General features: G+C 44.3%; 1 protein-coding gene across 7 annotated transcripts in view; it reads right to left on the minus strand.

The window, feature by feature from the left end:
* Positions 1 to 17,687, minus strand: part of FRMD4B (FERM domain containing 4B) — a 243,446-nt gene that overhangs the window by 93,770 nt on the left and 131,989 nt on the right. For all 7 annotated transcript variants that reach the window (XR_014005103.1, XM_081184011.1, XM_081184008.1 and 4 more), the window contains 2 exons: positions 15,108 to 15,200; positions 13,522 to 13,606 (listed from right to left, as the gene is read on the minus strand). Coding sequence is in view for 6 of the 7 variants with exons in the window: in XM_081184011.1 (XP_081040137.1) it covers positions 13,522 to 13,606; positions 15,108 to 15,200 (178 nt within the window). In the remaining variant the exon portion in view is untranslated. The remainder of the gene's footprint in view (positions 1 to 13,521; positions 13,607 to 15,107; positions 15,201 to 17,687) is intronic.

The raw sequence follows: 17,687 nt of genomic DNA on the forward strand, positions 1-17,687 counted from the left end.
TTATTATTATTATTATTATTATTATTATTATTATTATTATTTCTGGGTTAGCAGAGTCTGTAACCTGAAGCATATGTAACCTGAAGTGTATGTAACCTGAGGTACCACTTTATATCTTTCGCTTCTCTATTTTCCTGTGCACTTTTTCAACATTAACTTTGAAGTTACTTTCAGTTATTTTTATCAGGTTTTCATAAATGAGAAATATAGTTAAGACATTGGAGATGTATTTAAATTTTTCTCATATGCAACTGAATAATTTTCATACAGCGTCTTCTATGGACTTTCTCAAACGAAAGGAAGCCAGACGTGTTTGTGCTTAAGAGGTACTCTAGATGCTGAAGGAGTGGCAACTGAACATAATCTTCTGTGATATGTTGAAGAGCAGATTTGGAGACTAAACTAGGCCAGGAAATGAAGGGCGGCTACTCACCTGAAAAAGAGGCCACCAGCCAACCATGAATAATTAGTAAGGAACAAAATAATGCCTTCACAGAGACTACAGGGGATATGTTTAATCCTTTGCCTTTTACACAGACATAAGTAGGCCTTCAACAGACTCCTACTAGGAATCCTTTGTGATCACAAGCACTCCTTTTTGTGAAATGACTGAAGTGTTAAGAGCAACTGGGCTCTAAAACCACCTCCCTAGAAAACAAATGTGCAAAGTTGGTGGGATAACCAAATACAGAAAAATAATAATAAATGAAAAGTTAAGTGCTAGCCTTCTTTTCTAAACACACAGTGCTGAACCAACCAAATCAGAAGTGGAGAGAAACAAAAGGTACCTCCACTATTGTGCCTAAAATGGAAAGGCAGCCATGTTAGTCCATAAGAAAAAAAAAGGGGGGGCACTCCAAAATTCAAAGCTGGACTACTGGGCTCCATCAAAATGCCAGGAACGTGTGTGTTATATTTAAGGTGTTGGACAGAACCCCTGCAAATCAGGCTTTAATTTCTCAGAGTTGGGGAACAACCCTGATTATTTCTTCATCCCAGAATCTTAGATGTGTAACTTGATAAAGCACCAGAAGTACTTACTCAGCCTGAAATGTCAATCTTGAAATTTCAATCAGTTCTCTTCTGGAGAACTCTTCATCAGGCAATCTTTTGTTTGGTTCGGAGGACTGAATCTGAGACAGTTTCCAGGCAGAGCATGTGGAAGAGCCCTTCCCCCAAAACATTACAAGAGTAACATCTGAACCCTTGCCTGCAGAGCACAATGGATTTCTAGCCTATTGCCTTCATAACATGGCCTCCTTGTCCAGCCTGGACTGACACACTGAACAGAAGCACTTCACACTGCAACATTTTGCTGTGGATCCCGCTTGTGTAAACACACACAAATAAACACAGTGAAGATGCTAATTAATTAAATCTTATTCATTTGCAGGGCTTGCAGGCCCTGAATTAGCTAATCACTAAAATATTCCTAAGCAACTAGGGAGGGTTTAGGATAAAGGCAATTCATAAAAGGATTTCGTATCTGCACTTTCTCAATTCATTTTACCCCCCTCCCTTCCTCTTTCGGCGCTCGTGCAAGTTCTATCTTTAGGAACAAAAATGATAAATCTAGTCTGCTGCAATGTATATTTAAGTAGTCACAGGCAGAAACAGAACACCCTTCGGTGCAAGAGAACACTCCTCTCTCCCAGACAAGAGACGGAGGAATTGTGAAATGTTTGTTGTAAAGCTTGCAAGAGCTCTTGACTTTTGGCTAAACTGGCAGGTGGCCATACAACTGCAAACACTCTTCAGAAGTTTTCTTCTTTCCAGCAGAGCTAAATGTACTCACTACCAAATATGAAAAATAAATCTTTTGTGTGTGGAGTGAATTGTGGCAGACATACCCTCTCCGTACGTAATTGTTGCAACATCTCAGTAGAAAATGCTATAAAAACTTAAACAAGGATATTGTATTCTCACTGGAAACACCCAAAACAGCACCGTGAAAGGTGTGGTGAATCAGTAAATCTAGAGAGTGCAGGTAATAACCTCGACACCCAGAGCCATTTCTTGCACTTGCCATCCTTTATCCTGGCTCTTGTGTAATGCAGTCTCTGCTGTTCTCATCAAACGGATGTGGCCAAGCACGCATGGTCACTGGGGAAGTGAAGTCACTCCCCCCAGTTTGATGGATGCCCAGCTATGATGAAACGTCATGCATAATGAGAACAATGATGCACAAGCAGGGTGGGGAGGCAACTTTGAACAGGAAGAGGGGTGCTGTACACTGAACATGTGAAGTACTTTTAAAGCACTTTGTTCCTAATCCCCTTGACTATTGTCTACAATCTAAGAGTAAAGGTACCCCTGCCCGTACGGGCCAGTCTTGACAGACTCTAGGGTTGTGTGCCCATCTCACTCAAGAGGCCGGGGGCCAGCGCTGTCCGGAGACACTTCCGGGTCACGTGGCCAGCGTGACATCGCTGCTCTGGCGAGCCAGAGCCGCTCATGGAACGCCGTTTACCTTCCCGCTAGTAAGTGGTCCCTATTTATCTACTTGCACCCGGGGGTGCTTTCGAACTGCTAGGTTGGCAGGCGCTGGGACCGAACAACGGGAGCGCACCCCGCCGCGGGGATTCGAACCGCCGACCTTTCGATCGGCAAGCCCTAGGCGCTGAGGCTTTTACCCACAGTGCCACCCGCGTCCCCACAATCTTAGAGTAGCTATGTTCATATACTTCAGCTGCACCCAATTACCAGTGACAGCCCTGTCTTTCCCCGTGCTCGCCCTTGTTTTTTTTTGGGGGGGGGATGCTTTCTGAGATTCTGAGAACTAAGATTCCCACATCAGGGGGACTGGACTAGATGACCCTTGGGGTCCCTTCCGACTCTAAGATTCTATGAACTTCCTTTGAGAGCTTTTAGGTGGTAGGAAAGATGTTTTAATTAAACAAACAAGTTGCCCCCTTGAGGATTCATTTCTCAAGAGTTCTTGGGAGTGCCATCTCTGCATGGAGGGGAGATGCATGTTTCCTGCATTTGTTTACAAGATTTATACCCTTCCTTTCAATCAAATGATCCTCAAGGTGGCTTACAAGAAACAGGTACTAATGCATGGAAACTTAAAGTCGTACAAGCCCAGCGACCCTTAAATCTAGCTAATAGATGGGGCCAGACTGGGCTGCTGCTTCTTCGCTCTACAACGGATGGGGCCCCGTTGGGCTTCCCCTTGCAATCATATTGTTTCTGGAGCCCAAGGGGACAGCCTCCCAGTGGTCCTTCTTTTCCTAGCTGGTGGCAGAGGCCAGAATGTGCTTCCCTTGTGCTTTCTATTCGCAGAGCGTGTTGACTAAGGTGCTTATGCACAGGACCACAAAGGCATGAACAGCAAATGCAGTGTGCAGCCTTGCCTGCTGCAGCTGGTGAGCCTGGTAACCACACCTACCTCAAAAGGCATGCAGGACAGTCAATGAATTCAGGACACAACAGGCAGGGAAACATTCAACCATGTGAATGTGCAGTCAGGCAAGTGATCCTTGGTATAAGACAAGGAACATTGCAAGAGCGCACAGGAGTGAGCCTATTTTAATCTGTGAAATGTTGGCGAGTATACGCGTGACACCTTCTGATCTTCTGTTAACTTCAGAGTGCTTGCACCTTCACTGATATCTGATCTCTCCCACTTAGCGATGGCGCCACCATCCGCATTAGCTTGTCCAGACTTTATAGTCAAAACATTGAGCATGTGCACATAAGCATGATGAGTGGGTGTTAAGGCTAATAGGCCAGACAAGGCTGAAGGCAATGTGAGCGACAGAGGGGTGGGAATTCCCTACAAGACAAACAAGACACATAAATCAGGTGGGGTGTGGACCAGATGCCTGGGTGTAACAGCTGTAAAGGCTCCAGATATCAGTATTGTGTAAATGCAACTGTGATAGGGAAACGGTGCTGCAAGTCACTCACTGTCCTAGCCCCATTTCCATTAAGCTGCTTCACTGCAAGGCTTCACTGATTTTTGGCAGGATTAGGAGCTAAGTCAAAGGTTGTGGTTGCTGGTACAGTTGCCCTCTTCCTTTGTCACTGGCCTAACACAGAGCCTCCACTCTTTGTCAGGGACAAGATCCAGAGCTGGAAAAGAGGGCAAAAGGAGCTTGCTGTTTTGCCCACTTCACAGTGCATCTCAGCCACGCCACCCCCCAAGACGACTGGTATATAGCTGGCCGAGCAAGTCAAGGTGCTCTGGATGCTTTTCTAGTTCGACCAGTGAAGGCCCCCATCACTCCTTCCTGCTGTGGAGCATGAAAAACAACAACAGGAAGGTTGGTGGTTTTATCAGTGTGCTGCCGAGACACTTCAGGTACCTTGGGAATTAAGTGGACAAGCAATTCCCTTCTTGTAGCTGGGGAAGAGGTAGGAATTCCACTGGGATGATCCTCATCCACCTCTGCATCCTAAAGCTTGGAACGGAAACTAGGGCGTGCCATGTTTGCCAGAGAGCTGCAGCGCCCTCACCCTAGCAAGCATGGCGAACGAACAGAAATGTGGAATGTTCACATTCAAGTACTCAGGTGTGATGCTCATGCTCACATTACCCTGATTCCTATCTATCTTCAAGCGACTGAACTATTGCCACACAAAGAACAGGCAGAGAAACCACCCTCCCATGTCTCAGACACCATGGCAGGAGCCTACTGGGGTATGTTGCAAAACCACATAGAAGGAGGCTTGCATTATATATGACTGGCAAATGTTTAGGAGCAGTGAGAGCTGTCTGGTGAAAGGAGCTGCCATGACACCTTCTCTAGAGACTTGTCAGAAGAGCCGGGATAAAATCTTATAAGCAAGGGATATGTATGGGTACAGGGTAGGCTTCCATGTACCATCATACTAACATATGGGATTTAATGGGTAGTGTGGGAATCACAACATTAATTGGCAAAGAACAACTATAGGGCACTTCAAGGTCAGGTATCCATCCCATCCACCCAAGTCAAGTTCCTTCTAACTACATAGACTCTCCCAATGTCTCCAAGGTTGTTCATTCCCAAAATTTAGGTACCTATGGAACTCCCCACCCGCCAATGGAGTATACCAAAAGCTATTGGTCTGCCACTGATGGGTTGGGACCCACTATTGAACCACAGCCTAAACTCAAGTAGCCTGCAACAGTAGCACAACCACTGTACAAATACATGGCAAAATTAATAATAATAATAATAATAATAATAATAATAATAATAATAATAATGCACTTATGGGTTAAAGGTAGGTCTCAGATTTGAAATGGCCAAAGACTACTGCTATAAACCACCCTATACAGAAAATCAACGGTTTGGTTTACAGTTAGAAGTTCCTTCCAGACAGAATCATAGGGCTGCAACCAAAAGCTCACTGCCTAAACACTGCACTCCCCCCACATCTGTCAGCCTTCCCAGATTATCCCATGCAATCTCACCAAAAGTGTGCCACAAGCAAAGCACAGGAGCCAACAAGAAATGTTAGTACAAAGCGTTGCGAAGCTGGCGGCTCAAGCAAAATGCCAAAAGAAAGGCCAAAGCAGAGGGCAAAAAAAGGCCAAGGTCACTGGCAACCTAGGATGAACAGCACTTTTTCACCTAACGTTGTACATTATTTAAGGTTTGTTTAGTTTATGTATAGGCAATCTTAGCCATGGTGCTAGCCTGCCCGGAGGAACAAACACAAGATAAGAAACTGCTGGAAGTGTTTAGTTTGCCTCAAGTGGTGTTTGTGTGTGCAGAGTGTCATTTATGTTCTCTTTGTGCCCTGAGCACAGAGAAAGGCAAGTCAGGTGGAGACTGAAATAAACACAGGCTGAACTGCGCAGGCAGGTTTATCCTATAGGTGTGTAGAGTGCTGGTTTCAATTGGAAGGGACTTGTGCAATGTTCATTGTTAAGAGCCCGCCCAGTGTTAAAAGACATGGCATTGAAAAGATGACAGCGCTTGTCTAAGGAAAGTCTGTGGTCAAAGCACCAGGGTGTGTGAAAATAAACATGACCAGCAAGTGACAAATGTGCTCTAAATCCCATTAATGTTTTTCCTCCTGTCCGGCTTGTCCAATTCAGAAACCCGAAAGGAGAGAAAGGGAAGACAGGAAAGGGAGAGTAGATGCAATTCAGCAGGGTGTTATTAAGCAATTTGCTTCTCTGCAGAGGCTTGGTATTTAGATGTGCACCATGCCTAGGGCAAGGGAGTTCCTGGAGAATTCTAGGACAAATGGGTCAGCAAGCACAGTAATTGATGTCTTGCTTGCAGCAGAAGCTTCCCAACCTGTTAAGGGACTTCATTTCTGGAAGACTTGGGTTAAAATTAAAGCTAAGTACATCCCAGAGTGAGGTTCCAACCCAAACTGGGAGTCTTGTTGTATCACCACTGTGCATGGAGAGCGTCAAACCCACACCTGATACTGGGCTCCATTTTAACTCCACAGTATGTGGCAGTAACTACTGAAATGCCCCCTGTTACGATGGCTTCGTGCGTGTGTGGCTAGATGGCCCACATCCTGCAAGAACCCATGGGAGAACTACCGCCATAACCACATGCAGGTTTTACTGCTCATGAAATTCTAGTCACCAAACGTCAGGACTGGGAGGCTGGCCTATGCTTAGTCACAGAGTGAAAGTGCAACGTGAAGCATGTTTGCTCAGAACTAAGACACACTGAATTCAGTGGGACTTACTCCCTAGCAATGGAGCCTAACAGAGCAATCCCTTGGTCTCAGTCAGCTACACTGGTACCTGCTTACGCTGGTGTAAGGTCAGGGAACACGGTGGGTTCTTAGACTCTTACATGGCAGAGATTTCCTTTTGCAATCAGCTGCTTACAGGGTTCAGATTAAGCTTGCTCTTCCTCTGACACACTGCTGACGCCACCCATTTTCAGCCCTTCTGCCAGCATAATATCAAGATGGTGTATCCCTAGTGCCATGCCGGGATAAGCCTGAGGTCAGCATGACATTGCTAGTGCTGAGGACTTGCACCAAATCATGAAACACTCCCGTTGATGTAAATGGGAGCACAGGATTAAACCGTGAATGTCATAGAAGGCAAATGTGATGCCAGAAACTCAGTAACGATTAAAGGATTGCTTCTCTAAATATATAACTAGTCCATAACCAATACTCAATTCTCAACTCATTTTGTGCTCATGTCTATCTTTTTAAAAGCAAAAGCTGGTGCCATTGCAAAATAAGTTAACAGCCATATAATGATGTCCCTTTAATGACAGCAATGTTCAGTTGAATAAAAATTTCTCCCCCACCCACCCCCAACATTACAAGGGCTTTTAATTTTATTTAAAAATTTAATCTGGTTGTTTTGGGCTATAGAGGAAGCTTTTCAACTCCTTACTATGCCCACAACCCTCTTCAAGGCCCCTCCTCAGCCCCCTTCCCCCCTATAAATGTGGAATCACATAAACGTGTTGTACATCTGGCAGCATGCAAATTAGGGTACTTTTAAAAAGAAGAACAAAATGCCATAAAAAGGCTACTAAAAGAGGAAATAATATCCCAAGAAGAAGAAGAAGAAACCATAAGCAACTGAAAGAAGGTAGGATGTGCAAAGGCTCGCAAAGCATGAGCAAAAAAAGGAACAACACGTTAAATAGTAGGCGAGGACAAGCTGTGCAAAAGAATTGTTCTGCAACAACCATGGCACCAGTACAGTTGAAGCACAGCCACTCCTTGCAGCCAAATGACACAAGATGCTTACATGGGACTCTTCCATCTACCTGTCCACAATCCACCCATTTCAGAGATGCATGCAGGCAAAGTGCCTGGTGTTGTTGATGCATACATTCCTTTCCCTCAACAGTTAAACATTAAATAATGTTTCAGGACTGAGATGTTCGAGAAAACTGTTATTGATCTAGCCAGGTTTCTGTACCACACCCGTCTATCTGAGCATCTCTCCTTTTGGGCTACTACATTCCTGGCCCACAGGTTTGTGTGGGGAGTTGCACAAGATCACTCTTTCTCTGTTTCCACTCATTAGGCAAGGTATGCATGCAAGAGCATTATTGATTAGTTTCACCTATCACTTCTAAAGGCTCTCTTAAAAGAGTTTTATAGTTGCGTGCTCTGTGAAGGTGGGAAGAGCTGGAGTATAAATAATGAGGTGGGAGGAATATCAGAGATTTCTGAACTAGGCATAGGCTCTGTTGAATGGGTTCAATGGACAGTTCCCATTTGCAAACTCAGGGACCTGCAGCACTGGTGACAACATGCAGCAGACATCATACACTTGGCCTTCAAAAAAACAAATTCATTGACGCACACCCTCACCAAGGATTTCAGAGTAAATTTAGGGATCATGGGTGCAGTAACACCTTTTCTGTCTTCTCCTGGCACCCATGAAGATTCTGAGCCCTCCTATTTATTGCCCCCTTGTTCAAGAGATGATGGTAGTAGTTACTCCCTGCCCCCTCCGCCAAGACATACATAGAGCTGAAGGAGGAAGCTGGAACAGTGCTATTATTTCCCAATTCCTCTTTCAGTTCTGTGCGTTTTTCAAGGCTCACGTAAAAGGCAGATCCACCTCATGCATTTAAAGCACATCCAATGCACACTTGAAGCACATGACTTCCCCAAAAGAATCATGGGAACTGTAGTTTGCCTCCCCCCAGGGTTACAATTTCAAGAAACCTTAAACTACAGTCCCCACGATTCTTTGGGGAAAGTCATGTGCTTTAAATGTATGACATGGGCCTGCCCTAATTGTACTGAATCCAACTTTTACCCGATCCTTGGAAACTGCAAAGGGTAGGCTCGTGTGGTTTATTACTTTGCCAGCTGGGGGTGGGGTTGATCCAGGAGAGGTAGGAAGGAAGTAACCAGGGTGATAGTGCCCATGGGAATGGATTAAAAAAAATATCCAAATGTGAATAAATTGGTCACATCTGTTATATCTGTAACCCAAACCCTATACCATTGTTTCTTGATCATGAGATGGCACTGTTTCAGGATCAGCAGAGGTGTACTAACAGGTTTGCAAAACCGACACCCTCCAGGGATGCAGACCTGGAAGGGTGCAACAATCACTATGGGACTATGGAGATTCTTGGTGATGCACCGCCAAGATCAAACGTGGGAGAAGCTTCCCATCCTTCTTGCACTGCTGCACAAAGGCATACGGTACAGTGATTTTTTTTGGGGGGGGGGGAGGTGCCGATACAGCTCCTTGCCAAGGGTGCAAGGAACTGTAGGTATTCTGAGGATTAGTCACTGATGGCTGTAGAAATTGCTATACATATGCAAGCAGGCACTCTCTGATGCCGACAGGTTATAAGGGCGTTTCATGAAATGCAATCCTAAACCAGCTTTAAAAGGGAAAACCACATCAAGCATAGTTGACAGTCAACGAATTATTAATTTCAGTTTTAGATTAATGATGTAGAAAGGTAAAGGTAAAGGGACCCCTGACCATTAGGTCCAGTCATGGCCGACTCTGGGGTTGCGGTGCTCATTTCACTTTATTGGCCAAGGGAGCCGGCGTACAGCTTCCGGGTCATGTGGCCAGCATGACTAAGCCGCTTCTGGCGAACAAGAGCAGTGCACAGAAACACCGCTGGAGTGGTACCTATTTATCTACTTGCACTTTGACATGCTTTCGAACTGCTAGGTTGGCAGGAGCAGGGACCGAACAACGGGAGCTCACCCCGTCGCGGGGATTCAAACCGCCAGCCTTCTGATCAGCAAGTCCTAGGCTCTGTGGTTTAACTCACAGCGCCACCCACCTCATGGATGCAAATCTACCTGCAAGGACATTTTCACCTTGCCTGCTTCTGAGTGAGAAGCAGTCAACAAACAGAAGGCCACACTGCCATGCTACTCGTTATAAATACGACACCTATTGCAACTGTGACCCATATTTCTACCTCTTTCTCATGCCTCCCACAGAAACTGAGTTCTAGGGACAGCTATTTTTCTCTTTGGCTGACAGGCAGGCTCAGCAAGAAACCACCGCCTGGCACCATCTATCCCGATACCAATTAACACACACCTAGTAAATAGAGAAAAAAGGTTGTCCTCTGTCAAAATTGTTCTCTACACCCTTAAAGTCTTTAACATAACACTGATGAGCAGCATTACTACATCTGCACATCATTGCCACTATAACCAGTTCCTCTCAACGCTAGAACATGCAACCAACATTAACATATTCAAATCATATATCTTGGCAAAGTCACAAGAGCAGATTAGCAAGGTTTACATTTCGAACATTTTCAAATTTCTTTAGCATATATAAGTAGCTACACATTCATCTGCACACCTGCAGAGATACTCACACCCATTTGTTTTGGCAATTCATTCTCACTTTCATTATTCCCACCTTGTTCTGGATTTCTTAGCTGCAATTTTTTTTTTTTTAGCCTAACTCCGACATTTCCAGAAAGTACACTTGACAATGGTCAAAACGCTTATTGGAAAATACTGATGACTCCAACATCTTACTCTTACTGAATCTAGCTGAAGGATGGTCATGACATTTCTTTCGAACAGGGATGGGGAACCTCTGACCCTTGGAGTTGATGGACTCCAAGCATCCCTGACCATGTGGGCTTTCCAGCTTTCCATAGGCATCTACTTGGCCACTGTGAGAACAGGATGTTGGACTAGATGGGCCATGGGCCTGATCCAACAGGCTGTTCTCATCTTCACTGCCCATGCTGGCTGAGGCTGCTCGGAGCTGAAGTCCATCAACATCTCCATCCTTCATCATGACACATGATGGATGCTGTTACCTTGTTGAGTAATGCCTAGATGGGAGACCGCCTGAAAACCCCACATACTCTGCCTTGAATTCCCTTATGAAAGATACAAATATACTTAAGTTTACTTGCTTAAGAAAAAAAATCACTTTGCCTTTATTTCTCCTTTACTTCTCTAATCAGGAACTTCCTGTATAAGCTACATCTGTGCACTTTAACGGGCTATCTACATATCTTATACCTATTTTGAGTAGAGAAGATTTGTGTGCCTACTTAATTCTTGACCCACTTAAGACCATAATAAGCAGAGCTTGCTGGATCAGGCCGATGCCTCATCTTTTTTTTTAATTATTAAATTTTTATTATTTTCCTTTAAACAGCTTTCCAAACAATACATTGATCAACATAAAACCCCTTTTTGCTCTGCCGAGCTTACGACTTCCCATATCAAATCCAATCGTACAATCTAGCTCTTTACTATATGTCTACAGGCTTTACTTCAATCCTGCTACTGTCTTTAAATTTTTACAATTATCACAGGCCAATGCCTCATCTAGTCCATCATCCTGTCCTCACAGTGCCCAACCAGATGCCTGTGGAAAGCCTGCAAAGTGAACATGAACGCAGTGGCACTCTGCCCACCTGCAATTCCTAGCAATCAGGATTCAGAGGCTTGATGCCTCTGACAATGGAAGCAGAACATAGCCATCATGGCTGGCAGGTGCTGATAGCCTTACCCTCCATGAATCTGTCTAATAACCCCCTTTAAAAGCCATGCAAGTTGGTAGTCATCACTGCCTCCTTTTCTCCACTCCAAACTGCCCTCCTCACACCCTTCTTCCTGCAACCAACACTAGTTTTGGACCTTGCAGGGAGACAAACTGCATTGGGTGCACTTTGAAGCAAAGATACAGAGTTCAGTAATGAGTTACGCCCCTCTTCCTCACTCTGTTTCAATATTCAAAATCTCACCCAGTGTGCTTTCCTTTTTTCAAAACCAAGCCATCAGGACATTGTTAACTACACTGGGCGCAGCGCATAACACTTTGAGAAATGTTTCTGTGCCTCTGAAAGCAATGATTCTTGTGGGTTTGAAGAGCATAAATAGTAAATGGTGCGGCAGGAACAGCAATTAACTGGATACCAGCTCAGGCATCTATTCATATATTTTTGTTGCTGTGGCGGTCCAATGAAGGGAGCATCAAAGTGGTTAAAAGGGAAACCCCCAGTTGCTAGAAACTCTTTAGACGTATGTATCTTTAGAAGTTCTAAAAATAGTGCACTCCTGGGGGGGGGGGTTGCACTCCTGAAACAGAGGGCAAAAGTGTACTAACCCGCTAGGTGTCCTGCCTTATTTTGTGCTGTCATGCATCCACTGACAAACGTCAGTAGCTTTCTTTTTGGACATGAGGAAAGGCCAAGCAGCAATTTATGGGAATGGCTGAGAGGGCGAGTCAACGGCAGGTGGAAAAATATGACATGTTTTAGTACACCCGCGAGGCTCCATCCAGCAGCTTGTGCAAATGGGCACCTTCATGCGCGCAAGGGCCTCCTCATTCATAGCTAAAGGCAAATGCCATTGCATGCTAGAGCAGGGCCATGGCGTTCATTCTGATAATGTTTCCATTTCAGTTGTCTAGTGGACAGCATGTCCCTAGAAGATGTAAAAAATGTTTCCCCTCCAGCCAGCCCTTCCCTTACACTGGGAAGTCAGCCATGCAGTCTCCATAGCCCCTACCAGCCAGTGGTGTTCTCGTCAGCTCTGTACTTTGGGCAGGGAAATCAGAATGCAGGAAGACCGCACCAGTGGATTTTCTAGCTCACAGCCATGTGGGTTTGCCCTACACCTGATGCTAACTTAAATCCTGAAGCCTTAGACCAGGGTTTCCCAAACTTGGGTCTGCAGCTGTTGCTGGACTACAAATCCCATCACCCCTAGCTAGCAGGACCAGTAGTCAGGGAGGCTGGGAATTGTAGTCCAAAAACAGCTGGAGAAATCCTGCCTCGGACTCCAAACAGTGGGCATAAGTTTCTCCTCCTCCTTCTTGCCACTGGGACAGAAGAGATAAAAGCAGGTATGCTTCAGCCACCTGGCATCTGCTTCTGGAGGCAGAATGAATCTGCTGAATCAGCAACCAGGTGACTCAGTGGCCTTGTTCAAATGCAACAATGGGCTACTGTTCAGCGTTGCATGAGTGAGCCTCGCAACTCATGCGACGTGTGCTCCTGCTCCTCTCCTGTGGCGTGGTCATGAGGAGAGAGTTGAAGCTTTTGCTTCCAGTGGCAATTAACTTCAGTTACATTGGACCATAAACTGTGGTTAATCTTCCGACTGTTTATTAAAACAAGCCAGCTTCATAAATCACAGCTTGAAGACGAGATTGTTTATGTAAACCATAGTTAAGACTGGTGGTGGTGGAGAACCTTTCCCAGCTTGAGGGCTTCATTCCCTTCTAGGCAACTTACCAAGTGACACATGCCTGGAGCAATAATTGTTAGCTTACTCTCACATCCCTCTCTATCCTCCGTCCAGGCAAACAAGAAGCACATCAGAGTTTAAAGACACCTTCTAGACAGAAGTGAGAACTCAACCTCTCTGAGGTCTCACAATACTTCATTCTTGCGTTATTTCTGGAACTTATCCATCCATTTCTGTTAGTTACTTCAGGCAGAATGAAAAGTATCAGTAGTGTGTGTGTGTGTGTGTGTGTGTGTGAGAGAGAGAGAGAGAGAGAGAGAGAGAGAGAGAGAGAGAGAGAGAGAGAATCAATCCATATGATTGAACAAAGTTTATTTTTACAGCTACACACATACAATTGCACGGGAAAGGTGCTAAAATTACCTTATGTACACAGGACTTTGCGTTCAGGAAAAAGAGCTCAACTGTGGTTTTGTCCTTCAGAAAGGAAATGCTTTCAATGTAAAACCTAAAATAAAGAAGGAGAAAGTGACTTTATATTACAATACTTCCGGCTGTAAATGAATGGCAATCTGCTGGTTTGTGCTATAGTAATGAGAACACCAGATTAGGGTGATGCTTCGATTGACTTTATGGAATAATCATGAGAGTGCTGTTGCACTAAAGTCCTGCTTTCGGGATTCCCTAGGCACCCGGTTGGCCACTGTGAAAACAGGATGCTGTTTTCAATGGGCCACTGGTCTGATCTAGCAGGCTTTTCTTCCATTTTTATGTTCTTATGGTTACTCAAATACAGTGCAAAGAGGGCCTGGTGCTTGAAGCCAGCTCCCTACAGAGTACATCCCTTGAGGATCCTGCCATCTATCATTCTGTGGACATGATCAAACCAGCATAGATGTCACTGAGACAGGAGTGTGAATATGCTGGGATTGTTATGGGTGTTTTAATATTGCTGTTACTATTGCTGTATATATGGTATATTGTCCACAGAGAGCTGAGAACTCAGATGTCAAAGCAGAGCCATCACATAAGAAGTTTCTTATCACCATAAATGCAAGTCAGAACCACAGACAGACAAGGGGGTGATAAACTTATTTCCTGTGTTCATCCTTTGTGGGATATGCTCTCATTATGCTGAAGAGCATGAGATGTTCATTATTAAGTTGCCTCTTCAGACCATTGCTATTTTAAAAGAATATTTCATTAGCTGAAATGTAAAGGAGATAATACCAAGCCAATGTGTGGTATGTTTTGCACAGAAGGCTACTTTAATTATTTGCGAGTTCATTGCCTTAGATCCCAAGATAAGTTAACTTAAGGTTTGTGGGAGGAAAGTTCTCTGCCCCCCCCCCCAGCATTGAAAAGTCTCTCCAAAGGATTGGGGGCCATGCCTGAAGAATGTGGGAAGCAGCAGAGGTACTGCTGGGGGAGAGGAAATATCACCCCACATTGGGCAGATTTTCCTCAGTTTAACCTATCCCACAGAGTTGTTATGAGAAGGAAATGGGGAGGTATGTGGGAAGAAACGTATCCTGGCCTTGGAGAAAGGGCATGATGCACACATAATAAAACAATGCAGTGTAAGAAGAGTCAGCTAAAAACTAAAAAATTAATGAGTGGGTGATTAGATTTATAGAAGCGAGAATTGGAGGCCTTGTGCAGGTAGGGATACAGAACATTTGCAGTCCTGCAAGATATTCATTGAAGGAAGGGTTCTCTTTAAAATCTGCATTGTGTGTGTGAGAGTGAGAATGTATATATAGCACATTTTGAGTCATCTTACTGAGGTTTAAATAAAGAATTTAAAACGTGATGCAGCATGTTCTGTTAGGAAGTGATAGGCAAGTGTCACAAAGTTGCTCACACAAATGACACCACACAAAAAAACCCACAGGAACCAACTGGCTATAACCCTGCTGCCTGTGTGTTGAAAATTAACTCACTGCACACAGGCACACTCAGAATGGCAGCCTTACTTTGCCTGGTGCTTCTAAGTAATCATTACTCACCTGACAGCAAAAAACAAAGTCGCTGGACCAGGTTTCTTGGGCAGGTCATGATCCAGAACTCTGTGATCTAACTGTAGCCAGATATTCTGACCCCTGGAGGAACAAAAAAGAAGCACACCCCCCCAAAAAAACAGGGTTAGAGACAGGAAAAAGAAACGAAACAGATTAGGTTCAGAACAATAGAGGATGTATTTCAAAGGTATAATAATCTGCACATGCCACCCCTCCCCCACTTTACTGGTTTTTAAACAAACCCTGAATTTTAAATTTAATTTGAAGCAACTTTTAAAAATATATAGTGCTTTGTATTGCTCTAACCACTACTGTTTTAACCACCAAACCCCATGCTGATTGTTGGGGTTGTTGTTGTTGTTGTTGGTTAGGACAGCATGCAGTGCACACAAACTCATCCAAACACAAACAATCCATACTGTATATTATATATACCAGAATGTGGGTCATTATCAAAGGAGTCACCTGCCACTTCACCATCCCCAGTTCCTCTGCATTAAGAAATCAAGCATGACAGCAGGAAAAGGCCAATTGTTCTAAGCAACCATCATTTATACCTCCCACAGCCAACGTGGCTTCTAACAGATTTGCAATAGAATCTGTGCAGAAGGAATAGCACTGCAGATAGGAAGGACTCATTTGCAAGCAAAATGTATTATTAACCATCAGGTCACTGCCCATAGAGGGTCTGAGTCACTAAGTCCTTGCCACAAGCACAGTTTGCCCTGTGGATTTTCCAGGAGAGAAAGTGGTGTCCTCCATCCACCATGTGGACTGCGTTAGAAAACAGAGAGAAAGTTCTAATTGAAAAGGGCTCGATTGCCCTCTGGTGGTTGCTAAATTCATACACAAAATGCAGCTAAATGGAGAGTCACATTGACATGAGCTTTCAAGCTCCCTATAACTTGTCAAAGCAAAAGCTGCTTTGTGTTGTAAGGATAACACTACGGCCAGCCCAAGACATTTTGCTGCCTGAGGCAAAGAAGAAGATGGTTCCTCCACTTAGGTCCTTGTACAGAAGCTGGCTGAATTAGAAACTGAATCTGGTGATGAGATAATGTAACTGAGGGCAACAGGCTGGTGTAAGGGGGGCATAAAAGGTCATGAATCACCCACAGCTCCGTCTTCCAACTGAGAGGAACAATCAAGGGCTGCAGCCACTGCACCACAGCATATGCCATCTGAGGCGATTGCCTCATGCTGCCTAATGGTAGGGCTGGCCCTGGATACCAGTCATTTCTGTAAAACTTAAGAAGCAATTTTTGCAAGATCACCGGGTGGAAATGCTACTGGGTAGGAGGCTGGAAGCGGGAAAAATATCACCACAGAAACAGCCTGTCCCCCCCAAAAAACAGAACACCTGAAAATAGAATCCCAAAAAGTATTTATAAAAAGAAAGTATTTTCCGATGCTGGAAAAGACAAAAGACATATATACAGAGACAAATAAAAATCCCCCCACCCTCCGCCTCTATTTTCCAGGAAGGCTTTCCCAAGTGTGAAGTGTTCTTCCAAAAATATACTGATGACAACACAGAAATCTTCAGGGAGATTTAACAAGGGTGATAACATGCAGCAACAGGAAGCCCAGCACTCATGTAACAGAAAGCATAAGCTCACATGTTAGCAAAAGGGTAGGAGCGCAACTTTCTGAGATGGGTGTTTAACCCTTTCCCTGATCACTGTTTCCCTGCTCCAAATTGCCCCTCACATCACTTCCCCCCACTACAAATTTCCACCTCTTATACTACCATTTGTCCCGACAAAGTCCCTAAGAAGCGCAGCTGTAAGACTTCTAAAACAGGTGAATAATATAGACTTCTGCACCCACAGGAGGAATATCTGATGCTGCCTTTCTAGATGCATTTTGAAGCTACACAACGGCAACACAAGAGTAACTGTGTAATAAAAGCTTTATTTCCTTACATATATGCACTCCAGGTTTTGTTTGGTTTTTACTCCATTTAAGGAGCCTTCACACATCTGACAATTCATGATAAACCATTTTTTTTAAAAAAAAATCTAATGTAAAAACAAAGAAAGACGCTGCAGTACCATTATCACATTGTAAAAGCGTGCCTTAAAAGCAAAATAAAAAATAAAAAAAAATAGCTGGCTGAAAAAAGCAGACAGAAGGGAGATCAGTCTAGTAGTGAAAAGGCCATGGTGCTGTGTCCCTACCCACTGTATTTCAGCAAGCTGGGGCGAGACAGCAGGACTTCCCTCAATGAACTAAGCACACATGCAGGGTTATGTTACATAGGAGAAAGCAATTCCAAATATACCCTTGTCCAGTAGCAATCAGTATTGTTGGACTTCAACTCCCATAATCCCTGGCAATCAGTATTGTTGGACTTCAACTCCCATAATCCCCGGCTGCATTTGACAGGAGCTGCAGTTCAATGACAGCAGCAGCAGGAGGGCACCATTCGGCTACCTGTACCCTAGTCCCAAATAATGTACTGCATGATGGCAATTTCAGTTGGTGTTTCAGAAGACGGTCCCAACTATTTACCAAAGTCTGGAGGAAGTAATGGCTGTGGTTTTTCAAAATATTTTTTGGCCTATG

Source organism: Podarcis bocagei (assembly GCF_964188305.1).
Source record: "Podarcis bocagei genome assembly, chromosome: 2".
Taxonomy (NCBI): Eukaryota; Metazoa; Chordata; class Lepidosauria; order Squamata; family Lacertidae; genus Podarcis; species Podarcis bocagei.